General features: G+C 37.6%; 1 protein-coding gene across 3 annotated transcripts; it reads right to left on the bottom strand.

The window, feature by feature from the left end:
- Positions 1-464: 464 nt before the first annotated feature.
- On the bottom strand, positions 465-26,964 carry CDC7 (cell division cycle 7). 3 transcript variants are annotated; one of them, XM_014841855.3, is made up of 12 exons: positions 26,826-26,964; positions 25,939-26,133; positions 17,976-18,059; positions 16,208-16,343; positions 12,873-12,966; positions 12,645-12,787; positions 11,472-11,724; positions 10,743-10,838; positions 9,788-9,966; positions 8,880-8,962; positions 6,194-6,343; positions 465-2,272 (listed from the first exon to the last, which is right to left on the bottom strand). In XM_014841855.3, the coding sequence occupies exons 2-12, from the start codon at positions 26,051-26,053 to the stop codon at positions 1,878-1,880; spliced, it is 1,728 nt and encodes a 575-aa protein (XP_014697341.1). In that variant the 5' UTR covers positions 26,054-26,133; positions 26,826-26,964; the 3' UTR covers positions 465-1,877. The 3 variants fall into 3 exon arrangements, with proteins under 3 accessions (XP_014697341.1, XP_014697342.1, XP_044605264.1); XM_014841856.3 differs by lacking the exon at positions 26,826-26,964 and adding an exon at positions 26,307-26,648; XM_044749329.2 differs by lacking the exon at positions 10,743-10,838.
- Positions 26,965-27,884: the final 920 nt, after the last annotated feature.

Genomic DNA, 27,884 nt, shown 5'->3' with positions numbered 1-27,884 from the left:
CTTTACTATTTGTGACAAATATCCCACAAAAGAAGTTAATGAGCAACTTTTCTATAAAAAAACCCTACTTTTATCTTTCACATATTACTTGAGCCAGGTCAGTATTTGTTAATCAACTACCTACTATACGCTAAAGAGAGAGTATTCATCAAACCCAGAAGGAAAGTACTTTGAGTGGTCAATACTTTTTTTTTTTTTTTAAGATTTTTAAAATTTTTCCTTTTTCTCCCAAAGCCCCCTGGTACATAGTTGTGTATTTTCAGTTGTGGGTCCTTCTAGTTGTGGCATGAGGGATGCCACTTCAGCATGGCCTGATGAGTAGTGCCATGTCCACACCCAGTATTCAAACTGGTGAGACCCCGGGCCGCCGAAGCAGTGCACTCGAACTTAACCACTTGGCCACGGGGCCGGCCCCTGCTCAATATGTTTTTTAAAAAGGTACTTTTCAAATAAATAGTCTGATATAAAAAATATAAAAGAACTTTATTAAACATAAAAATTCAAGAACATTCAAATTTTTTTTAAGATTACAGCATGAGAAGACAGAGCAGATCAATGGTAATGGTTTATGCATATACTATACTTACTAAACACAGTAGGTAGACATACTGATTTCAATGCTCAAAATAACAAAATGAATGCTATATGTCCCTAAGCTGTTTCTATACTCTATATCTACTAAATGGGAAACTTCTCAGCAGATCCACACCCCCAGACTTATTTCCCATAGGAAGTTTGATATGCTGTCACTGATATTTATCATTTTGAAATGTAGTAATATATAAACCTCTATTTTCGGTCCTTTTCTATTTTGCCTACTTCATTCTCTCTCTTCCCAACCCACCCAAGACTCCAGCAGTCATCCTTCTCTTAGCAGGACCAACTTAGTCAAAACAGGATACAGAGATCTGAATGGCTCTAAGCAGAGGAAATATCTCCAATAATGTTCTCAATTCTGTGTTCACTTTTCCTTTCGGCAGTTACCTAATTACACCTAAGATGATGTGAAAAAAGAAACATATTCAAAGCAAAAGAAAAAGATTTTGGACTATCAATCCTCACATTGGTCCTGCGGTTTCCCTTTATCAACCAGTGTACACATTAAGTTCCCAACTGTAAACACATGCAATATTTAACAAAGTGACCAAAAACTTTGGAAAGCACCATATAATTTCCAAGGAAATGTGTTAGGTTGGGGTAGAGAAGGCAGAAAACTCAGGAGAGAAACCATTAAGAAAATCAAAGCAATTCACACAAAAAATGCTTTCACAAAATACTTTTACAAATGGATAAATATATTCAATTTTAAGTGATACTTCCCGCCAACATTTTCTCATTAATTGGTTTAGTGTTCATAAAAGGTACGAAAGAAATAAAATCAAAGGTATGATATATGCTTCCAGAAGAGGAAATTATCTACTTTACCTACAGAATGGTTAGAGCACCAGCACCAGGTTGAGTTTTCCAAAAGTACACATAGCTCACAGCTTGAAGAAACCAATAAACTAAGTCTTTTGACTCATTTAATCCCTATCACATGCCTTAATTATAAGATTTGCATCTCCAACTCCTGTGTACTAGGCTAAAACTGTTCCTTTTTCTGCATATGGCAGTGACAAGTAATTAGGGACACTACAGATCTGCTTCTACTTGGGTAGATCTAATCAAAGATCATGTTGTTAATCCAAAGAACTATCCCAGGAATCTTAAGTAATCTTAATCCATATTTCAGAATCTGCCAACAGAGTAAACACTAAAATTTTAAAATAAATTATTGTTCCTGCCCTGGTCTCTAATCAAGAACTTACAGATATTACAAAGAACTCTTTTTCACTGCACCTTACAATACACAATAGCAAATGTTAAATGAAGGAGGATCACAAGCTCATATCTTTAAAAAAAGGATGCAACAAAGCTTCTCCTGCTGTTATTCTTGACGCTGGATTTAGATCAAGAAGTTTATCAAGTAGGTCATAAGCTTCATCAGGCACCTCATCCCAGCCCTCTAAGTTGGTAGAACACACATCAAAATGACCCCCACAACCATTACTGTCCCCTTTACACAGTGAAGTCCCTGAGGGCTGTGCTTGAGGTGTTTGTATAAGGTGAGAAGCTTTATGGTCAGTCTTCTCTGAAACAGTTGGGTCATGAGAAGCAGGCCCCTGTATATCACTGGTTAATTTGGAAGTCTTAGAATCTATACCTCTGAGCTTCTCACAGAGTTTTCTCAAGTCTTGTGCAGGGACTTCTTTGCTACATAATATTGATTTGCCTAAAGAGAAAAAATACATACATTTTATATTATTTGAATATATCAGAAGCCTCTCTCATGAGAAACATGCAAGTCCAACCATGTGCTTTGTAGAGATAGTCACATTGGGTATGAGATGGAGTGCCACATGCTATATTTGTGTTTTGCACAAAATATTTGAAGGTCAAATCATAAGTGGGAGATAGTAAGTAGAAAGCAGTGACTTACTAAGTCGTGTAAGAGATTCACATGATTCTGTCAACTTCTCCAGCTTCATCGTACCCTTCTGTAATCTTTTAGTCAGCTGCAGCTCCCATTCCCTCTCCTCCTTCCAAGCTTCTATATGCCTTTGACTACACGGTTCCTGTCTTTGCCTGGGATGCCCTGCACTCCCCAGTATGCCCAGGATATCCCCACTTACATCACCACTCAGATCAAGAATTACCTCTGTGAGACCTGCACTCTCAGAGTTGATCATTCTAAGCTTGTGTTGCATCCTGTGAAGATTTCTATTCTTAATTTTGCCATCCTGTATTGTAATTGAAAAACTGAATGACTATCTTGCTTACTAGACTATGAGCTCTTTGAAGACAGGGACTATCTTATTTATTTTTGAATCCCCAAAACTTAGACAATGTCTGATATATACTAGGTTCTCAACTAATGTCTGTTGAACTGGACAAAAAGGCATTATTCAGCCTCTCATGTCTCAGCTCAAACATCACATCCTTATAGATGCTGTCCTTGACCAATCTATCTGAAACAGCTGAGCCTTCTTCACTTCCTTTCACCTTTAATCTTTTTTTAAAGATTTTATTTTTCCTTTTTCTCCCCAAAGCCCCCCAGTACATAGTTGTATATATTTTCAGTTGTGGGTCCTTCTAGTTGTGGCATGTGGGATGGCGCCTCAGCACGGCTTGATAAGTGGTACCACGTCCGCGCCTAGAATCTGAACTGGTGAAGCCCTGGGCCGTGGAAGCGGAGCGCGGGAACTTAACCACTCGGCCACGGGGCTGGCCCCACCATTAATCTTTCTCAATACCACTCATCTGTCTGACAGTATATTTTTGTTTGTCTCTCCCACTAGAATTTAAGCTCTTTGAGCACACAGACTCAACAATAGTACCTGGCGCACATAAAGTTCCAATAAATGTTTTTGAATGAATTAATGAATAAACCAGATCTGTTTTTAAAAATACAAATGTCAGGGCCAGCCCTGTGGCCGAATGATTAAGTTGGCGCACTCTGCTTTGGCGTCCTGGCAATTGCTGGTTTGGATCCTGGGCATGGACCTAGGCACCGCTCATCAAGCCACCACGCTGTGGTGGCATCCCTCACAGAACTAGAATGACCTACGACTAGGATATACAACTATGTACTGGGGCTTTGGGGAGAAAAAAAAAGAGGAAGACTGGCAACAGATATTAGTTCAGGGCCAATCTTAAAAAAAAAACCAAATATCTTTGAAACAAGTTCACAACAGGAGTATCATCAGACATGGGCAAAAATAAGTTAAGCACACAAACATGTACTAATTTTGCCTTATATTTCCTTATTAAACAGAAATGTGGCTGTAAACGATGAGTAGCACAGCATTTAGACTTCTTTCTCGGGTATGTTGATTGCTAACAAAGCAATTAATCTACCTTGGGATGTTAAAGAGTTACTTTTACATATTTTGATCTAACTACTGGGTTGGAATACTAAGAGAAAAAAGGTAGGGGATGGGGAGACAGGCAGGGAGGAGACAAAGGAAACAAACTACCAAAAACTAACTTTGTTGAAGATACAACATGCCAATCCTTTTTCACTTTTAGATCTATTGTATCATTCCTCTTGAGAAAACTATGGCCAGAGGAGAATAGTCATACAGTTTTATTCCTTAATTTATAGGCTACTCTGAAGTCAAGAAATAACTAACAGTATGTGTTACAGCATGTCCCCAAGTTACACAACATGCCTAAATTATTTTCTTACATGACCAAAGAGAGGGCTCATTATTCAGGGAAAATAATTTAAACTAATACATTCAATCAAAAAATATTATGTTACAGACTACCAGGTGTCAGGTATTTGTTTTAGCTCAAGGTTTTTCCTTTGAATGTATTCGACACAATTCAACAAGTACTTGATGACAAGCTACAATGGGGTCAGGCCTAGGGGCTGAGGACAGTAGTGCAGTTTACACACAAGAAAGTAGAAGTACTCTTGCTGCTAATCTAAGGCCAGTCATTTCTTGGGGTCATAAAGGGAAGCACAGTCATGGTTTTTGAAGTTTTGAGTCCTTCTGTATTCAGCCCAAGGTTATAGTAAGATCTGACTGAAATAACTACAGAAGTAACACTAATAACACGGAGATAAGTGCTACATAGCATTATTTTTTTTAACATGAGAACAAACATTACAACGATAAATCTCTAAAAGCTCTTGCCTGTTATCGTGACACTTGCCCGGGAATCTGTGTGTCAGATGTTGCACTTCTATTGTTGGTCCTCATTGTAACTTTCACTACAGATGGCAGAGATGTAAGTTCTTCAACAAAATGTTTTGGTGTTCTCTGATGAAATTCATGTTCATGAATTTCTCGTGAAATTATTCAATAGTACATCAAAATTTTCTCAATAAGCTGAGAATAATCATACTCATGTAAAAGTATAATTTCCAAGGTATCAATCTTGCTTCCCATTCATGGTCACTTTTCCCTTGTATGTATGTATTATTTCACCCTATTATCCTCAGACAAAATTTTCTTATAATAGGTGTAAGAAAGGTACAAGTTGCAGATTGATCTTGCTGCAAAAACATTTTTTTGTAAGCCTCTATTATGCGGCTTTCTTCACAACCACGACTAAGTTTTTCTGGCTGATTAGACCACGGCACTGGTGCTTAAGCAAGGGACAATAATTTTCACAGTGGTTCTTAGAAGTAATTCTTGGTCAAAATCACTTATGTTTTCAAACTAACAAGCCTGGACCCTTCCTACACATCATATTTTTCTGAATCACATTTTCCAGGAAAGGGTAAGATGAGAGATGCATACGATTTCTTGAAGTGTCTCAGATAATTCTGATATGCAACCTTATTAAGACCCACTGATTTTGGGACTGGGCACAAGGCAACCCAGCTACTTTTGAGGTGCATTGACTAAAATTTTGTCCCAAAGGGGTGTTCCACATTGTGCAGTAGTATGCTGACTCAATCACATCCATCCATTTTGGAAAGTATTAACTATAATTGTGCATGGAGAATAGCAGAAGGTAGGCATTTGAGTTCAAGTTGCTGGCCAGAGCCAGGCTGAGAGAATTCTCAGGTGCCCTATGAGGTACAGTGTATATCCCAGTCTTGAAGTACAAGAACTTGTGTAGCTAAGGAGATGACTTCCTATGTCCAATATATGCTTACAAGAATACTCCATCAGTAAAGGTGTTCTGTTCACTTCTCTTCTCTGCTACCCTAACTCCAAGAAACCTTACAACTATTGTCTTTCTTACTGCAGTCCTTATGCTGTATTGTAACTGTTTGTGAGTATAGACTAAGATCATTTAGCGTAGGCCAAAGAGCACCTGATGCTTAATAAATACACAATAAACAAAACCTGTTATTAAAAATAGTCATGTAACAAAGTCAAACCATAACTACAGGCAGTTGAGATTTTATTCCTTACTCTTGTTTAAGATTATAAAGTTGAACTCTAAATAGTGAAGTATAGCATTTTGTACTTGATAAGATTAAATGACTACACGTAGAGAAGTGATAAATTACTTTCTGATTACACAATGCAATTAATTTCCAAGCAACTGAGAAATTTTCTACTTAACATCAGAGAACTTTATGAATACAGGCTATGTTTATTTATAAAGAGAATTTCATAATAATTTATTAAGTAATTTGTAGGAGATAATAAAAGGCATTTGTTTTGTTCTATAATATAAAACTGCTTACCAAAAGTTTTAGCAGCCTGGATAGTTTCCCTGGATCCACGAATTGTCATAATTTGAGCCAAAGCAGTTAAATCATCACTTGCTTTATAAAACGGATATCGTCCACTAAGCAAAGAAAGGAATATCACACCTGCAGACCACATGTCAATTGCTGTAACAGAAAATAAACTTTAAACAAAATCCCAAATCTATAATTTTTCATCTACATCAGAAGTTCTCAACCTTTACTATGCATTTGAATTATCTTGAGAATCTTAAAAAAAATTCTGAAAGCCAGGCCCAATCCCTCAGAAATTCTGATTTAACTGTTCTGGGGTAGGGCTCAGGCATCAGTATTTTTTAAAAGTTGCTTAGGTGCTTTTAATGTAATTCCAGGATTGAACATCTCTGGCCTAACATCCTTAACACAAAATACACTGTTTTCTTTCTTGAGCAACATGTTGGTGAGTTTAAAAGGATATTTTATCATTAGAAAACACTAAGTAAATGCACATTTTATAAGATCAAAAGAAATCCAAAAATAGCTATGTGGGGAAAAAACTGGATGCTTCTCAAGAATTACACACCAAAGTAGTGAAAGTGTTTCATTTTAGTAAAAAGTACTGAACATTAGAAGCTCTTCTTCAGCCAGATGCTAATGCTAACTTTTGTGATAGAAGCTTTAATCTCCAGACTTCTGGCAGATAAGATTAAGACCAGCTCAGCCTCATGTCAAGAAACACATTTTTTTTCTTTTAGGTACTTCTCTCCTAATTGTTGGCCTCCCAGTATCACCAATTATTTGCTCTCTATTCCCTTGGCCACTGTATCATCTGCCTTTCTCGGTTCCCTTCGTACCTCTGCCTGCTCCTTCAACGTTTTCAGCATCAACCCTTGAGTGCTGAGGTTCCTCGGAGTTCCAACCTCTTCCCCTGCATACTCTCCCTGACTGGCCCATCCATTTCATGGCTTCAACTACCATTTATACAACAATGACACATCTATATTTCCAGCCCAGACTTGCCTGAACCTCAGACATACTTTTATTCTGTCGGACATCTCTATCTAGATGTCCCACAAATATCTTAAACCAATTATGCCCCCAATCAACTTTATCTTTCCCTGTAAACCAGTTAAACTTCTTTATTCTCCACCTTGGTTACTGGTATCCATCCAAGTCCCTCAACCTAGGAATCTGATAAACATCCTGCATGCCTTCTCCCTCTCCACCCCCCACTCAAATCCCATATCCAAGTATCCACCAAGCTCTGCTTTTCCAATTCTTCACCTTTCTTTTCATTCCTATTACTAATGCCCTCATTCGGGCTTTCATCACCTCTCACCTGGACCACAACACCACTCTCCAAGATCTATCCTCTCTGCAAACCTGCCAGAACACTCCATCTGGAACACAACCATTACCATCTCTTTTCCTTGAATAACTTTCCAACACTTATAGGATACAGTCCAAGACGCTTAAACACGTGTGATCTGACCTTGTCTACCTCTTTCTAGGTTTATTTCTCATCATTCCTTGACTTCCATCTTACATTCTAGCAACAATAAACTTGTTTCCTGCATGATTAGACCGTGCTGTTTCTTGAGTTCCTCTGTGCAGGCCTCAATGCCAACCTCTCCACCCCAATTTTACATTCTCTTCAAAGAGATTCTCTTCCATAAACTTCCTTCCATAATCCCTTCAGTGAAGAATAGTTAGAGATCCCTAAAATATCTTGTATAAAGTTTTATAACCAGGGGCCAGCCTGATGGTGTTAAGTTCAGTGCGCTCCACTTTGGTGGCCTGGATTCATGGGTTTGGATCCCGGATGCGGACCTACACCACTCATCAAGCTATGCTGTGGTATCATCCCACATATAAAAAAATAGAGGAAGATGGGCACAGATGTTAGCTCAGGGCTACTCTTCCTCAAGCAAAAAGAGGAAGATTGGCAACAAGTGTCAGTGCAGGGCCAATCTTCCGCACCAAAAAAATTAATAAACTGTTAAAAAAAAGTTTTATAACCATACTCAACAGATTATTTGATAATTATTAGTGTTCCCTGACTAGAGTGTAAAACACAAATAGTTTCATTCACTTTTTTGTATCATTAGCAAGCACAGAATACACACAATGAATGAATGCATTTCTTTAAAGTCCATAATCCAAGTGAATAGCAGGATTCATCTATTCAATAAGATGTTCCTGGGTTCTGGCTCTATGACAACTTCTTTACATCACAGACTTTTTTCTCTTTCTAAAATCCTTTTAATGCTATTATATTGTATTACTATAACAAAAAATAATTTCAATCAAACACACAATCATATGTACATCACAGAAAACTTTCGAGGTATTAGGCAAACAGATAAAATGCTATAAGTCTTACGTTAGCAAAGATTACTAAACACAATTTTTTCCCCCACAAAGGTGATATTAACAAAATTCCTGATAAAATCATCTTATAAAAGATAAGCAAAATGCAATCTATAGAAAAAAGTTGTTTAAAAAAAAGGCAACACTAGAATTAAAAACTTTCATAAATAGCATTATCTCAAAAATGGGAATGCCACACTGTTAGAACCACTTACATAATTTAATTAAAAGCAGGAGAGCTTAAGTATTAGTGATAAATAGACAAAGATCATAAAATAAAACATACCTGGGACAGTCAATTTTAATAGGGTTCTGAGTTTCTAGTGCAACATACCTGTAGTCTGATTGGGGCACTTTGTCAAGACCTCTGGTGCTCTGAATCCCGGTGTACCTGCCCGAGGGGCAACCTGTTGCCGCCTGATGACAATGAAATAAGATTACTCTAGTTATGTTAAAGTTTAATTATTTAAGACCAAAAAATAACATTTATCAATTTAGTTCACACTAAATTCTGCCTTGATATCTACATAAATAAAAGTTATTATAAAGCAGACAATAATCCAGTGTGATAAAAATCCTAGATTTTGCTTCTACCAGTCCCCCCACCCCGCCCTGCCACCTAGTTCCCAGGCCCTATTCCAGAAAGGTTTGAAGGTAACTTATAGGCATAAAAAAAGATAGTAGATGATAAGACCCATAAAATAAAACTAGAATACAACAGGAATTCAGAGGTAAAAAAATCCATTTCTGTTTGGAGTGACTAATTACTGATATACTTAGTCACTCACATACTTGAGTTAACTGGGAAAGGCTCATGAAAGCCAAGACTTGAAAGAAAGGGAGGAATTTATGTGGCAAAGAGTTGGAGGTGGGAGTGAGAGAGGAGCTTTATTATTTGGTTCTGGTTATTCCACAATGGCAGGAATAAAGAAAGAAAACGAGATCAAATCAGCAAGCAAAATGTGCAATTCTAAGGTTCCAAAAGAGCTATCCCCTGCATCAAAATTATTTGCATATAAGAGCAAATGTGTTTTCCAAAGAGCATACGCATGGTAAATGAACAATACCTAACTATAATTATCATGTGCTCTTCAAGGTACCACTCTCATCAGTGCCTGTGTTCACAGAACTGTGCTGTTCCTGACTTTCACACACTAAACCAACTGTCCACCAAAATCAATGCAATGTCTCTCTTGCCTTGCAGCATGCTGGTGATTTCACAGCACCATTAAAACACATTACCTTGAAAGGCAAATACTGCAAACTTTATCTGTTGCATAACAGTCACAGGTCAGGCTAGCTGGGCAAGAACTGGCAGTTTTCCTCATCACACCACTATTCATAACTTTTGTAGAAACAGCCTTCTTTTTTGTTGCTAACTTTCTAGAGAGTACATCCACAGTCTTTGACTGCTTCATAAGCTGTAAAAGAAAAGTCATATTTTCTATCTTTATGATATTTAACATGATGCCCTCAAATGCTAGTATGGCAAAACACAACAGTGGAAGCACAACTTTTAAAACTGCCGAATGTGGTACTGGATTGTAAATAAACAGTTCTCTATGAAAACATTTAAGGTCTGTTTAGGTTTTTCTGAATAAACACTAAAATTTACTAATTAGTTCTATTTGGTAAATATTTGACTTATACTTTATTAGCACTTTTCCTGATATGTTACAAAAACATAAAACAGTTACGTTCTAGTGTCTAACTCCATTTCAGAACTGTAAACTGCACAATTACATTGGCTAAAATCAGGGTTTTAATTTGTTGCTCATGCTATCTAGCTGTTACAAGATATCATATGTCAATTTAAAACCACTGAACACTGATGACAATTTTGTAAACTTTACAAATATCTTTATGCCATCAACTGTGTGTCAGAAATGTGTTAGTTCTTGGGAGCTCACATTCTAGCCAATGAAAGAAAAGGCCTAATGTTCTAAATGTTCCTTCAGAGAAAGAGCAATTATAGTGAGCTAACCAAAAATAATGAAAAATTCCACCAGAAAAGTTCAGGAAAAAACTGGAGAAAATAAAAGTTTGCCTAGATGCTCAAAGCAGTAGTAATACCTTCTGCCAAAGCAAAACCCTACTTTTAAAAACTTACTGATAATAAACACTAATCTAGCCATTCTCTAAGTTCTCTTCAGGGTACGACTGGCTGATGATTGCACTATTAAGCTACATTACTTACTTTCACTGCAGGGCTCTCATGTGAAATGGAGCTGTGTATATTGAAATTTCTTTCTCCAAAAACAGAGCGCTGGACAGAAAGGCCTACAGATCCCTCCTACAATACCAACAAAAACAAGGAAAATAAGGATTATATCTGTAACACTTTCTGCCAGCTGTACTCTGCCATAGTTTTGAAAGAGTTAAGTGACATGAAACAAAAACAGCTGCATCCAAGTCATTCTCAGGCCCCAAAACACTTCTGTGAACGGAGAAAAGAGTCTAGACAGAACGCTTAACACCCATACATGTTATCATAGTCCACAAATACATATATATATACACAAATAAAAAAATTAAAAAAACCACCTGCATGGATGTTACATTTGGCTGTGCAGCTAAAATGGAGATAGACACTTCAGAATTTTTCCCCTATAACTGATGCTGTCTTTTGAAAAAGATAATTAATCTGAATTTTATAACATGCAGGGAAAATTTATTATTTTCCATTTTTGTTATATAATGTATAATGATAAAAACATTCTAAAACTTCCAAGTAAATTTCAGTTTTGAAATAGTAAAATGATCCATTACAAATCTTAGTGAAAATCTCATCAATTGAGTATATAACAAATGCAAAAAAAATTTTTTTAATTGCCAAGTATTATCCTACTATTATACCTCCCTTTGTTGGATAAAGGAGTAAATTTCTGAAATCATATTAGTACTTAAGAAATAAAAGAGGTAGAACCTTTCCATCTTTTCCATGTTTAATCTGAATTTGCGCATTTGTGTAGGGCCTTTTAACAGAAGTTTTTGTGGTGGGCTGCTGATCCAGCTCCTTAGGTGCTGCTAGGCCACTCAATGAAATCTTGTTTCCTGTGATTACGTGGGATTTATTTTGTAGACAACTTTCTTGCTGAGCTTCCGATTGGACAAATTTGAGCAGCTCTATTTTTGTATCATGGGTTCCCTGGGCCAAACCAAAGTCTACCAAGGCGTACCTAAGAAACAAAAGCAAGCATTTTTTACTTCTCTGTAACAGTTAAAGCTTAGTAACATCACAGTAGGCTCAAACCATATTCATACAGAAACTGTAATTCTTTTGGGGATCAATGAAGAAATTGTAACATTCTTGAAAAAAGAAAAAAAAATAAGTTTTGCAGACAAGGTAAGGATTTAATAGCTAACTAGGATTGAAAATCCCCCCCACACACAAAAATCTTTTATCCCCTTTTTCCTATACTGACAAGGCAGACAAGGAATGCAGGATATAAGCACAATCCTTTGTTCTCTGATAGTGGCAGAGATGGCATCACAGCAGATTAATTTTTAACTAAACAGATTTAAAAGCAAAATAAATTAAAATCATAGTTTAAAAATCTGACTTAATTAAAGAAAATTAAAGAGAAAAGTCAGGAGTATTTTAAAAGCCCAAGAAAAGAAGTTATAGTTCTATTCTTCCTATCATACTCACTATGATATATTGTATAAAAAGCAGTACTTAAGTTTTCAATGCCTCTATGTATATAATCAGCATAAAAAATATACTTAAAAACAGAACATTAGTGTTCAAACAGGAAATTGGCTATCCTATGGAGCAATCCCCTCATTTATGAGAAAGGAAAAACAACACAGAGATAAGAGAAATGTGTAAGGTCAAAAAGGACTAGATCCTTTCTAAGTTTCTTTTAGCTAAGTGCTATTTCCGTTGAGCCATGGAACATCTAATGATGTATATTGCTGTACCAACACAATTTTATCTTCTCATTCACTGTATTTCCCCCATCCCCAATCACAATGAAAATTTGAAATAGAAAAAAATCTGTGCATGGCTGCTGCAGTATGTTCTATGTCTAAAAGATGACCTCATAGCACAAATTCATTCAAGTGTAAATATTTTCTGGTAACTTTCCATACTTACTTTTTCAGACGCCTATTATATAAAAAATTGCTGGGCTTAACATCACGGTGAACAATACCAAACTGATGAATGCGTTTCAAAGCTTTGAACAGATTAAACATATATTCACGTACTTCTTGAAAGGAAAGAGAATTCAAAATGTCCTAAAATAAAGTTATGAATAAGGTCATAAAATTGTTTCCAATTAAATATTCAGCTAATAAAAATTCAAGAAATATTAAAACCTACCAAAAAGGACTCATGCTCCAGATATGGCATAGCAATAACCACATGATCATTTTTCCTAAAGCAGTATTTAACTCCCATGACATTGTCTTGCCCCCTAGTGGAAAAATGCACAATGAACTTTAGAGGAAAGGTCAAATGAACTGAAATTTTATGCCGAGTTCTTTTAAAAATGTAATTTTAGCAATGCATAAATAATGATAGAAAACTAACTTAAAGGACAGTATACACATTTAACTGACTTGTACAAGATAAAGATTTTTTTTTAAAAACAAAAATAGCACCAGTTGTGAGGTTACTATAATAATTTAAACATGGGATAATTATAGTTTTAATTGGGGAAGTGACAGAATGAGAAGGAAAAGATGAATAACAAGAATGAATTAACAAAACTCAATAGCAGATAAGACAGTAATAATAATAAACAAATTAATTAATAATAGCTAACATTTATTGAGCATTCGCTATATGCCAAGCTCTGATCTAAGCACTTGACATCTATTAACAATTCACTTAATCTTCACAACACCCTATGAGAATGGTGCTATTATTTCCTCCCTCTTTTTTACAGATAAGGAAATTGAGGCACAGAGAGGTTAAGGAACTTCCCCAAGGTCACTAAATTAGTAAGTCATGGAGCAAGGATTTCAATCCAGGCAGCCTGCTTCAGATCTATGTTCTTAACCACTATGCCACACTGCTTCATAAAAGATGAGGAAAATAGGGTAAAGTTGATTTCCATGGTTTTGAACCTAAGTGAGTAAAACAACATGGATACCAACAAAGTATGTAGAGAAATGAGGAAAAGAAGCATCAAAACTAAGACCTCATCATTTTGATAAAGATATCTAGATACAGAACTAAATCTTAAGTGAGAACTCAGGACAGTACTTGCAAAGAAACGAAACCCAAAGCTGTGAAAATGATTAGACAGAAGAGAAAACTGAACCTTGGAAAAGTCTCAAGTTGGAGGGCAAAATAAGGAAGATGGGCCAGAAAGCCCAGACAGGAATGTCACCCAAGTGAGGAGTTTTGAAGGAAGGGTGATCGGCTTGAAGGTCAAAGAGAATGAACACTGACGGAAGGCTTTTAGTTTGGCCAAGAGGAATTAACTGGTAATTTTTCAGAGAGCAATTTAACTGGAAAGGAAGAGGCAAAACAGAATTTAAGGAGAGAAAATAGGACACAATGGAAGCAGAACATAAAGACCACTTCCTTGAACTATCTGACAAAGAAAAGAAGAAAAGCCAGCATAGGAGCTAGAAGGGAAGCAAGATCAGATAAAGACTTTTTTAGCACACACTGTTTCAAAGTACAGGGAACGGAAAAGTGGTAGAGAGAGACATTTAAAGTGTAGAAAAAGAAATGATCTTATTCAGGGGACTAGAATGCATATAATCATGTCTTAGAGAGGCCACCTCATGCTCTATAATAAACAGAAGGGTGAAACAAAGAAATAGGCTTGTTCATTCATTCAATAAATATTTAGTGGGTAGTTATTTGGCAAACACTATGTTACACATTAGGGATGCAATGGAGAATTAAAATTAACATGATTTCTGCCCTCATGGAGTTTACTATGTAGTGGACAAAACAGATAGTAAACAAGGTAATAAACAATGACAGTTTGAGATGAGGGTTTTGAAAGAGATCAAGAGGTGCTGTGACGAGAAAAAACAGAACTTAATTTAATTCAGAGACCTCTTTGAAGTGGTGCCACTCTTGCTCAGATCAGAAAGATGAGCAGTCAGCATGCAAAGACGGGGAGGGGTCTTCCTGAATGGGCAAACAGAATGGGAAGTGCCTTTAGGTAAGAAGGCTCGAGACAAATTCGAGGAACTAAAGAAACCGGAGCAGAGCGAGGGAGGTGGGAGGACTGCCATGAGATAAGGCTGGATTTTTTTTTCAAGTACATTTGGAAACTATTGAAGGATTTTAAGTGGTGGGACTAACAGTATCCACATTTTTATATTTTAAAGATCACTGGCTGTTTTACGACCACAGAATTAAGAGGGAAGAGAAAGAAACAGGCTATTGTAGTAACCTAGGTTTGGACTGAGGTTGTCGTTGAGTAGATAGAAAGATACGGATGGGTTTTTAGATATATTTTGGAGGCAAAATGGCCAGGACTTGGTGATGGATGTGGTTTAGGAGAGAAATGGAGTCAGAAGATGACTAGGTTTCTGGCTTGAGCCACTGGGTAGTTGGTAGTGCTATCTGTTGAGATGGGTAGATGAAAACAGGTTGCTGCAATAAGGTATTTTCTTTTTTTTTGGCAGGTGAAGGTGGATTAAAATTTAATTTTTGGCATATTACATTTGAGATTTTTATGCAGTATCCAAGTAGAAATGCAAATAGGCAGGTGGACATATACAAATCTGCAGTTAAGAGGTCTGAGGCCAGCTATATACTTAGGGGAATTGTTACTATGTATTTAAAGCCAGGTAGAAACACGATACTACCTAGGGAAGAGTCTAGAGAAAGCGAGCCCAGGATAGAGCACTGAGGAGCTCCAACAATTACGGTTCAGGTAGAAGAGGAAGACCTGGCAATGGATACTGAAAATGAAAAGCTAAATAAAGCAGGAAGAAAACAAAGAGCATGGGGCAGTAAAGAAGTCAAAAGACGATGGTTCAAATCAATTATCTTAAACACTGCCTAGAGTTCATGTAAACAGAAACAGGAACTGGCAAAATGAAATCATGGTTGACTCTACCTACAGTAGTTTCAGTTTAGCATAGAGGAGAGCAGCCACAACGTGTTTGTTGTGAAAGGAGGGTGTGGAAGTGAAAACAGTAGGTGTAGGCAATTTTTGAGAAGTCTTGCTGTGAAGGGAAGCAAAGAAATGACAGAGCAACTGGAAGAGGGATGGCAGTACAGGAGTGACAAGAGATACTAGATCACGTTGGTATATTGAGAGCAATGACCTAGCAGAGAGAGACCAATGAGAAAGATATGCCAGATGATTCTGCTGTTCAAAATAAAATATGAGATGAGGCTGTCAATAGCTGAGGAGATGTGAAATATGACTTCCCCACAATTTTTTTTAATATCTAGACCATGGACGCCAAGGTTTATGATTTGGCAGGAAGATTAGAAAAAGAAGTGCTAAGAAAACAGGAAGTCAAGCTGACCCTGAAAGGAAATCCACTCTAAAAATTAATATAAATTTAACTAACCATTCCAAGTTTAGAGGAAAACTGCTAGCAAATTGCACAGGCCTGACTGAAAACTATGTTTAATTCATGGACAATCTCATCATCCCTGTTAGACATCTACTCAAAACTCTTAAAAATAATATATAACCGGTTCAATTAAAATATCTTTAAATTGCCTACCCAGCCACTGTTAGGCACTGAAGTTCAGCTGCAATTCTTATAGGATGACTTGTTGGAATTAAGTGTTTTAGAGCAATTTTCTCTTCAGGTCCTACTTGTAACTGTGCTGTAGCCAAATAAACAGAGCTGAAAGTGCCTGTAAAACAATTTATCAGATTTTTCAATATTTGGTTTTTAAAACTGTTAATGAAACAATGCTAAAATAGATCTTAAAAACTGTTTGGAACCCATAAAATTATGATAATTACCAATATTTTAATGACAATGAACACAAAGAGCAACACATCTATAAATACTTCTTTTTTTTTTTATTTTACTTTTCCCCAAAGCCTCCTGGTATAGAGTTGTATATTTTTAGTTGTGGGTCCTTCCGGTCGTGGCATGTGGGACCCCGCCTCAGCATGGCCTAGATGAGCAGTGCCATGTCGCGCGCGCCCAGGACCTGAACCGGCGAAACCCTGGGTCGCGGAAGCAGAGGGCGCGAACTTAACCACTCGGCCGCAGGGCCAGCCCCCTACAACTTATCTTCAATCTTCAGTAAATTCTTAAATGTCCTCAGTTCTTTAGGGGTTTATTAATTTACCAAAACTCTATAGTAAATCTGTTTGACTGGGTTAGCATAAAATATTTCCATGGTCATGATCTATTCTAATAATTATTTTTCTATAATATTATCATTTGAAATTACTTACTTAAGACTTGGATACAGGTCTGTTAGAAGCAGAAATGACAATAGTCTTAGGGAAAAAAAAAACCCTACAAAAATACCTGGGATTTTAAATTTAGTGTTAAACAGAAAAAATAAAAGATTTAGTAGTCAATTAAATTTGAGAAATATGAAGTTATAACAAATTAATTCCTTTACTACAAAATTTCCCAGAGTCTTTAAAGTGTTCAAGAACGTCATGAATAACCAAAAGCAAGTACATATGCTATATTTTCCAAGCTTATTTAGCCTTAGAACACACTCCACCCCTCCCCACTTCAGGAAAAGCTATCAATTTGTTAGGAGGAAATCACTGTTTTCCAAAACCAAGTTTTTGAACATTAAGTCAGTGTCCAAAAATGTAAGGAAAAAGATGTAAAGATATGCTTCTTACATTCCAAATCACCTCATCTTCTAATTTCCCTGCCCCCACTGACAGCCTTTTCTCATCTGACACTTCCCATTGTGCAAAGCAAGCAACAAGGAAATGGAAGTTTTTTACTATTTAGGCATTTATCAACAGAGCCAAAAAGTTCTATAATCTTTTATTTTCTCATTCACTTCACATCTGTCTGCCAAATTCACCTTTCATTCAATCAATATGAGTGCCAGTCTCTCAATGGTATTTATGTTAATATAATCCTATAAATATTGTACCACTTTATTTTCATCATTTTGCCATCTTAGGTTTCATATATGTTTCAATGTACAATTCTACCTAACTGCAATGGAGAAAGAGGAAAAATATTTGGCTTCCCTTGATCAAATCCCCCCATTTGAATCTTAAAATATCCACTTTTAATAATTAATCTATCATTAATATGTTATGAACACATCAATACTTTTAATGGTAGAAAAGCATAAAGAATCAAATAGGACTATTTATTTTACTGTAAATATTTATTTATTCTTCCATTCTTTTCACGTTACTGTTACATGGTCTTAATATTTTTAAAAGGGGGTATATTTTTCAATAAGAACTAATAATGAAAGTCAAGATTATACAAGGAAAACAGAAGGAAAAATAACTTCTAAAGATAATAAAGTATATCCCCAAATTACCTTCTCCAATTTTGTCCTTAATCTTAAACACACTGCCAAGCTGTGGTACAGCTTCATAAAGCTTCTCAATATCTTTTTTAATGCCTATCAAGGAAAAAAGAATTTATAGTTATAATTAATGAGAGTATATCTTATACTTAAAAAAAAACTCAATGAAATTAATTCTAAAACATGAGTAATTAAGTTACCAAGAAAAAAATAGCTATAATAAACCTCAAAATCATGACAAGAATAATTAAAACCCCATCAAGTAGCCATAACTCACACACCCCACTTAAACTAACAGACAAAACTGATTAAGTCCAAGAATCACACACAATTAATTCTTTTACTCTAGAATTACTTACTAATGGATACACTGTCACTGCATAGCTACAACACAATGAAGAAACTAAACTTACAAAATAACTAAACAATTTGTGCTATGATCACTAGATGGCATGACAAGAACACAATGCAATCTTCTTGAAAACTATTTCCTTCCCCCAAAGATACAAAATCTTACAGGCTTGAGAAAGTTTTATGTATTGAATATTCACAGTATACCCTCAGAGAGGTGGTATACTAAAGCTCTCGAGGAAGTTAAGAAATATTTTTAAAAAACTGTTCCAACTACCAATATTATCCTCTATCTTTGACAGCAGATAAATTGCTACTTTTAAATAAATATAAGTTCTTTACAAAAACGTACATGGTTAAAATAAGGAGAGGCAGTAAGACAAAATGCAATAAACTACTGGATACAAAAGAACTACATACTTAGGAATCATCACATTTTATTATAATAGCTAGCCCAAGCAACAGCTACTTTTTAAGTTATCATAATACTCTGCATAGTGTAACAGTTTAAGACATCTCAAAGCACTTTCACATGCATTATCTTTTCAGATCTTCACAACAGCACAGTGATATTGGCAGAACATGAATTATTATCATGATTTTTCAGATAAGGAAATTCTATTCAGGGAAGTTCAGTCATTTGTCCAGTTTCACAGAGGTATGGCTGATAAGTCTATAGACTGATTCATTTAACAAACATTGTGTTTTAAAAAATGCTCAGCAATGGGCATATTTAAGAAATTGAACAAATTTGGTGCAGCCCCTGTTCTCTAGGAGCTTAGCCTAGTGGAAGAGACAGATGTTAAAAGCTCACTCTTAATACAAGATGATAATTGTAATAATAGAGGAATGCACATAGTATAGGTGGGGGGTGAGGGGAACGAACACTTCTGAAGGTGCCAGGAAGCTTCGGGTGACAGTTAAGCTGTGTTTTGAAGCATTCACCAAGTAGAAAAGTGGAAGAAGGCATTTTAGGAAGAAGGAACTATGTATGCAAAGACATGGAAATGAAAAAAGGCATGGATTACTGTGTGTGTGTTGGGGGGGAGATAATGAAATGCAATGTGGCTAGGAAAGGGAAGGGCAGAGAATGCAAGTGAAAACCATGGAAAGGTTCTAAGCAGGAAGATGATATGTGGAGGATAACTTGAGGAGGAAGAACATTAAGAGCTGGAGACTAAATAAGAGGCTAAGCAGATCTAGTCCAGTATTCTCTCCACTGTATCAGCCCATCTAAGGAAATGGGAAGAACTTACCTAAGTTACCCTCGCTTCCCCGTCTATCTCATAGGTGGACTGGAAAAGCTTCATGGATTTCAATACAAGAAGCAATATAACAATAATTCTGCATGCCAGTTTCCGAGATGGGAGCCTCAGTTAAAATCCTGGCTCCACTATTTACCAGCCAGTATGACCTTCTTTGAGCAAACAGCTTATCGCTGTGAGCCTTAGTTCTCCATCTATAGAAAAGGGGGTAATAACAGTACCCGTGCCCTGGAGATACTGTGAGGATTAAATGAATAATATATATGAGAAGCTTTTCATGCAATGTCTGGCATACAGTAAATACTAAATAAGTTACAGTGGTAATTCTTATTGTTGTAGTTATTCTTATTACTATTTCTTTAGGGAGTTTGCTCTTATTATTTCTTCTGCTTGGAATCCTCTGCCATTGTAACTTCATGTGGTTGGCTCAACTGTTACAGTCTCCTTAGTCTCCATCCTATTTAAATTAGCACTCCTCCCATTACTCACATTACCCTGTTTATCGTCTTTGGCATACTTATCTACCGTAAAATTATTCCGTTTATTTGTCTGCCGTTTGTCTCTTCCCACTAGAATATAAACTTCACCAGCACAGGTTCCCTGTCTGTATAATTCACCACAGTACACTCAGCTCCTGGTTAGAACAGTGCCTGGCACATCTGTCAAATGAATGAATTATTACCATCATAATAAGCATTCAGAGGTAGCTGTAGGAAAAAAATAGAAAAGTTTACAAGAGAGTGAAGCCAAAGACAGCAGCAGGTCCCTCACTATCAGCTACCACACCACTTCACTCTAGAAACCAAACCAAGGCCTGGAGGAAAAGCCAGCTTTCTAGTAGTCATGGTTGCCACAGTCAATTAGAATATTCCCTAACGAGTGTCAATTCCAACCAGTTTCAAATCCAGTATCATAGGAAAAGCACCATGAACGGGTACTAAAATATGTTCAATTTCATAGTACATTTCTTTGATTCTAAAACACAATTTTAATAACTCTGAAATTGGGATGTAACTTATAATTGTTGTCAGCCAGCATCAAAACTTACGGAATAGGTGTCAGTGACTTGAAAAAATCCAAGAAATCATAGAGGAGCATTCACATTTAACCATGAAGAACCAAATAGTTGTAGGGAGGAGTGGTAGAGATGGTGAAGAAGAAAGCAAATGCAGGCCAGCTCCACATAATCGGACTCTTAAGAGCCCATTAATAATGGCTTTTTCTAAAATTGGATTCTTCAAAGAAATTCTGCATCACCAATATATAGAGAAGAATATTGTGAGGGAGAAAACAGAAAATCAACAAGCCTGAATACAAAAAGTGATTCAGAAGAGAGATGTGAAAGTTCATTTTCCTTTTTAAGTACATACCAGAGATATACAATTATTTGTCTAATTAGGCCTAAAAGAACTCTTTCAACAAATACAAAATAAAAAATTCTAAGTGATGAGAAAGCATTGTGCCACAGTATAACTGACAGCATGTCTGACCAGTACATAAAATGGTGTATCTTACAATCATTCATGTTTAGATATGACGAAATATTTTTTTTTTTTAAGATTTTTAAATTTTTTTTCCTTTTTCTCCCCAAAGCCCCCCAGTGCATAGTTGTCTATTCTTCGTTGTGGGTCCTTCTAGTTGTGGCATGTGGGACGCTGCCTCAGCGTGGTTCGGTGAGCAGTGCCATGTCCGCGCCCAGGATTCGAACCAACGAAACACTGGGCCGCCTGCAGCGGAGCGCGCGAACTTAACCACTTCGGCCACGGGGCCAGCCCCGATATGACAAAATATTTTAAGAACCCTGTTTATAGTCCTTTTACTACTAAATGTACTGAAGTGTTTATGTGCATGTTTTGTTGTGTGTACGTGATTAATAACACCAAAAGTTTTGTAGGAGGATGATAAAGAATTATGCTATCCACTAGTTTCATGTGGCTATTTAAATTAATCAAAATTAAATCAAATTAAAATTTAATTTCCTCAGTCACACTAGCCACATGTGACAATATAAAGAAATTTCTGTTACCACAGAAACTTTATTGGACAGCACCAATAAGAAGAAAGCCTAGAATCTAAAGATCTGGAATCAACTCATCATTAAACCACATTCATGTTCAATTTCTTAATCTATAAAACAAAGGAGTTGAATCAGATGAACTTTACCTTCCAACCATAACAGTCTATGGTTTTCCTATGAGTTCCACACATCTTGGAACTTCCCTTTGCATAAGCATGAGCTGGCAGTTAGTAGCAGAAATGCTGATAAGATGTTAGAAACCACCAGAAAGAAAATACATGTAATAAGAAAATACTGTAATGCACAAGCATGTGAATGATCATGTAAGCTCAATGTGCTTCCACCTCTACTCACTTACTACGTACTTACCTATCTTTACAAAACTCAGAATATTTATATTGAGGTCTCCTGTCACTACGAACAACTTTGACATTTTTAAACAATAGTAAAACTTCCTGACAACCAAAACGAATGCAAAATCCTCAAATTCTGAAGTGGGAGATGAAAGCAGACAGAAGAAAGTATTCATGTCAAAAGCAGGAAAATACTACTAAAGACAGAGACCAATGAATATATATTTTGAGGACTGGGGGGAGATACTGAAAGTCCATCAGCTAAAAAATTATTTAAATGCCCATGTTTTATACAAGAAAGTCGAGGCTTCTGTTTTGAAATTTAAAGTGATTTTTTTTTTCCTGCTATTTAATACATCCAAGTTGGCTTTAATACAGCAATAGCCTCCTTAACTGTACTCCCTGCTTTCACCCTTGCTGGCCTACAGTCTACTCGTAACACGGTGGCCAGAGTGAGACTGTTAAAGCTCACCAAATCATGTTTGCTCAAACCCACTTTCAAATCTTGCTCCATATAAAAGCCAAAGAACTACCTCCTCTCCTCACCTCTGACTTCACTCCCATCATCCCCCCACTTCCAGTCACAATGACCTCCTTGCTATTCCTCCATGCCAGGCACACTCCCATCTCACCGCCTTCATGCTTGCTTTTTCCTCTGCCTGGAATGCCTCCCCCAGATACCTACATAACTCACTCCTTCGCCAACTTAGTTTAAATGTTACCACACTGAAGCCTTCTCTAACCAATTACACTTATTAAAATTGCAATCTCCTCCCTTGATACTTCCCATTTTCCCTTCTCTTCTGTATTTTCTTCACAGCACTCATCACTTTGGAACATACTATTTATTTTTGTTTACTGTCTATCTCTTTCTGCTAGATTGAGGGCATTGACTTTTGCATGTTATGCACTGATTTATCCCTAGCACCCAGAAAAATGCCTGCACATAGTAGACATTTAATAATAAATATTTATCATATACATGAAATGTTTTCAATCACTTACCATGGAGTAAAAGTGACACTCTAGGAATTATATGTCATACTAATTCTGGGGCTTCATGTGCTGCCTGATTGACACCTCCTATAACTAAGGAGATCATAAAATTTAGCCCAAACTGGGACCTCTTGAGAGTGAAAAGGGCACCGATAATAATTATTACACTCTGACAACACAGCATAAACTGGATTCGTCCCAGGCAAACCAAGATGGTATCGAAAACCCATTTTAGAAGCATGAGCTAAGAATATCTATACAACACACCAAAAGCAAGCTTTCCAGTACAGTTCAACAGTATGCAAGAGACAGTCGGAGTACGGTGTATACATAGTTTATACTTCCTTCTTTCACTGAACAGATCTTTATCACTTAACTAAACTTGGCATATAGCAGATACTTAAAAAAAAAAAGCTTGCTGAAAGAATGAAAGAATAAACACTTGATTCAATACTATGCCAGGTACTTTGTTCATTGCAGCATTTTTCTTAATAGGAAGAAATGGAAAAGAATCCAAAGGTTCAATAAGAAAAGGCAATTTAAATAAATTATAGCATACTATGCAATGGAATATTAGGCAGTCATTTTAAATCAAGTTACAGAATATTTAATTACATAGGGAATGTTCAAGATATATATTGCTAAGTAAAAAATCGAGATTAGAAATAAGTTGGTGGGGGCCGACCCGGTGGCGCAGCGGTTAGGTTTGCATATTCCGCTTCAGCGGCCTGGGGTTCACCAGTTTGGATCCTTGGTGCGGACATGGTATTGCTTGACAAGCTATGCTGTGGCAGGCGTCCCACATATACAATAGAGGAAGATGGGTACGGATGTTAGCTCAGGGCCAGTCTTCCTCGGCAAAAAGAGGAGGATGGGCAGCAGATGTTAGCTCAGGGCTAACCTTTCTCAAAAAACAAAAAAGAAAGAAAAAAAGACAATAATAAGTTGGCTATGATCCCAATTTAGTTTTTTAAAAAATGTATCTCTGTATGCACAACTAAAGGAATATAATAAAATGTCAACATGGGCAATAATGGGATAATATTTCCACATGTTGGCTTTCTAAATTTTCTTCAATAACCATGTGTAATTTTTATCAGAAAAAAGTTATAAAAAGCTGACAAATATCCCAAAACAAAGAGCTGTGTTATTCCTCCATGACACTAAGTATTTTACTTTATATCCTTGCATTAAACCACTCATTCAATATTTTCAAGCACCTACTATGTGCTGGATACTGTTAGGTTCTGGTAATGCAAAGACATATAAAAAATCCTACCCTTCAAAAGTTATTCCATCAGGGGAAAGTAAATCACATCAGATCATGAGACGGTTATGTGTCTGGACCTCATCAGCTTTATTCCTTATTGAAGTTACGTTTTTGATATAACCTTAGCTTTTGAGATCATATAAAAAAGAACTGTATGAATAACATTTCAGCATGTTTTATAAATTATCAAAGGTACTGTTTATAATGTTCAATGTTCTGTTACATAAAAGCCACAAAAGTTTGAAAACCTGGAATAAAATCCACTCCCCTCTTTGTTGCCCAGATTTTCAGGAGAATATTAGAATGGGAGCTTTCACCTGAACATGATGCTAGAACCAAGTCAGATTTATCCATTCATACACTCTGCCTAGTGCACAACACATATCAGGAGCTAGATGACACACTGCCTTCAAGGAGCTTATACTACAACTGAAGAGACAGAATACACACAGGGCTAAACAACACTAGAATAATAATACAATGACTATGTTATTGTGCTATGTCTCCAATGACGTAAGGGAAAGGTGAATCATGAAAAATAGGTAATTGCAAGAACAATGGAAGGGAAGAGGTGCAGCATCCACAAAACTGGATGAAAGTGGCATTTTAAGATTATTCTTAGTAGCAATGTACAAGATGGACTGGAGGATGGAAAAGAAGTGAAAGCAGGCAGTTTAGGTGAGAAACTTCACTGTAATCCAGGAGCAAAGTGTCAGGGAATAAATGTGGTGAAAGCGGGAATGGGAAGAGACAATGCCATACATATTAAAAAGTAAGAAAGCTGGGTGACTGAATACAGAGCAAATACAAAACATAAGTCGAAGACAACTCTGAAGTTTTAAGCATAGGTAACTGGAATAACAGTGGCTTTCATCACCAAAAACAGGGGCATCAGGAAGGATACTCATTTTGACACCAAAGATGAGGTGAGTTTTAGAAAGCAAAAGCATGTGACATCATATTTTTCTAGGGTGGGGTTAAAGTCTATTTTGTAGTGTTTACGTATACATCACAGATGAAAGGGTAAAATTAGTATCTTTTGGACAAGCACTAAATATGCTTAAGACAAAGATGGAAAAGAAGATTTAGCTCTCTTTTAGGGGAAAAAAATAGAGTCGACTGAAACTCCTCTATTTAACAAACATTTATTAAACACCCAGTATGTCCCAGCACTGTGCTGGAGCAGGAATGAAGGCGCACATTTCAGGGCACAAGATCAGGTACTCTTTGACTCTCTCTCACTTCAAGGTCTGGGTTAGGGTCAAACAACACTTCATGGTATACACTGAGATACAGTGACCTATTGCCACAAATAAATACAAAAATAAACTTCATTTATTTTTGTCGATGAATTCTGCTTTTGAATACTTAAGAGAAAATCCCTCCAATGTCGATTTCTAAATCCAAGTTTAATGCAATATGGTGAGTAGATATAGGAACACAGGTCTCTAGAAGAGAAATTCTAGTTCTGGTATCAATAACTTCGTGTTCTTAGACAATCACTAATATTTAGACCTTAGCAACTACGTCTGTGAAATGACATGGTTGGACTACAATCCTAAAATGCAATCCAATCCTAAATCTAGACCTTAGGAAGCTTTACTGATTTGTAAAATGCTCCTATATAAACACACAACTCATTTTAAGATTCAGGAAGTTATTTTTTTCTAAATAATCGAAATTACAGAATTGTTGCAGTACATCTTCGGAATTAAACACATACCTGGTAGTTTAAAATTCTGCTCATGTTTTTTTAACGAGCCATCCGCCTGAAACCGGTCACGCAGGGGAGAAAAAGCCACCGGTTCATCCATCTGAATCCCCAAAGACGCCTCCATCACAAAACAAGTGGGATGCAAAATGCCAGCTAAGGGGTCATGTCCAGAGGGGCAGCAGAGCAGCTGTGGAAATTAGAATACTGGAGAAGACGAGAAGTTGAAATCACTCACTGAACCAAGCACTGAAAAATGCCCCTGCCTCCAAAGGGGCAAACATTTAACGACGCACCCTATGTCCAAATCCCCAAAGGAAGGAAAACTGTGGGCCAGTTCTAAGGATTCCATTTGCTTCGCTTTCACCTTCCAGACATACCGGCTGGGCGCCGAGGGCAACTCTCCCGGCCGGGGAGCCTCCCGGGCGGCCGGCGGCGGCGGGCACCGCTGGGGCCGCGAGCCCGGCTTCTGGCGAGTGGGGCCGGGGCGGGGAAGGCCTGAGCGGGGAGAGCGGTTTGACCCGAGGAAGAGGACTGACGGGGGGAATCGTTTGCCTACGGAAAGGGAGCGTCAGGAGGCTGGTCCAAAGCCCCATGCAAGTTGGTGGAGAACTGATACGATACTGGCCACGAGCGCCGGGCGGAGGAAGGGAAGGGGGAATGAATGGGATCCTTCCCGGAGCGCGGGCAGCGAGCTCCGCGGGCAGGGACCTTCCTCCCTCAGCCCAGAGACCGAACAGGATGCTTAGTGCGCAGGCGCACCACTTTCCCGCCGCGACTCCGCGGGATCCGAGGGGGGGTGGGGAGTACTGCGCTGTGACAAGACCGAAGTCATGATCCAGAATTCGTTTCTAATCCCTCACAATCCCGCGCCATGGAACAAACCGTCGCAAACTCACGGTTTAAGGGAATACGACTTCTGTGGCTCCCCAGATGCCTGGGTCGCCGCCTCCAAGAGCTCCCCACTTAGCCAGTCTGCCAAACGCGCCTGCGCAACACTTCCCGCCTCGCCGCTTCTAGTTGCTCATGCGCACTGGAAAGCCTTCTGTGCCGCGGAATCCGCTACTGGGCGCTTGCGCAACCAGCTCGGGTTACTTCTCCAAGTCCGTGGGTGGCCGAAAGGGCGGTTACAGAGTAAAGAGCGGGAATAACCCTTTACTAAAACGTAGAGTGAACCATAAGCTTAAGGATCCAACACGGTTTTCAGGAAAGAAAATAATTCAGAGACAGAAAAGGTCCTGAAGTCCTAACACGTCCGGACATACTGCGGCCACACGAGACAGCGGACGCTCTGGATAAAAGTCACTTTCTTGACTCCCTGCTTTTACTTCTTTTTGTTGAGTGCCTACTTCTCCGTTAAAAACAAACAAAAAATGCAATTGCTGGTTGTTTATGGCTGTATTCGCAGATGTGAGCCTAATGGCATTTATTCATTCAGTGAAACAGTATAGCATATTTATTGAGCCCTTGTCTATGATGCAGGTTGGTAGAGGCTGGGGTTACAGCGGCGAACACGGCGGAAAAAACACCACCCCTTTGTGAAGCTAAATTCCGGTGAGGCGGTGACAATAAATGAATAAATGAGCAACATTCAGATATTGATTAGTTCTCAGAAGGAACTAAAGTAGGAGGATGTGATAGTGACTAGGAAGGAGGCACTGTGATGGCAGCCAGTGGGGAAAGAGGCTACCAGGCAAAGGACAGAGCATGTGCAGAGGTAGGAATGAGCTTGGTAGGTTTGAGGGAGAAATTTCACAAAACATCAGCATCAGACAAGGCCACTCTGTGACCATGATGGATCAAGACAATAAGATCATTCTGTAATCATTTCTGAACATAGACGAAACATGAACATTACCCAAGCCAAAAAGATCAGCAAACATTTCTCTAGCCTGGCAAATATGAGTGACTACACTTCTTACCAATTAGTTTTAGCCTCAGTCTAGTAGATAATACTC

The sequence above is a fragment of the Equus asinus genome, chromosome 16 (assembly GCF_041296235.1).
Source record: "Equus asinus isolate D_3611 breed Donkey chromosome 16, EquAss-T2T_v2, whole genome shotgun sequence".
Classification (NCBI taxonomy): Eukaryota; Metazoa; Chordata; class Mammalia; order Perissodactyla; family Equidae; genus Equus; species Equus asinus.
This window is presented reverse-complemented; position numbering and strand designations above follow the sequence as displayed.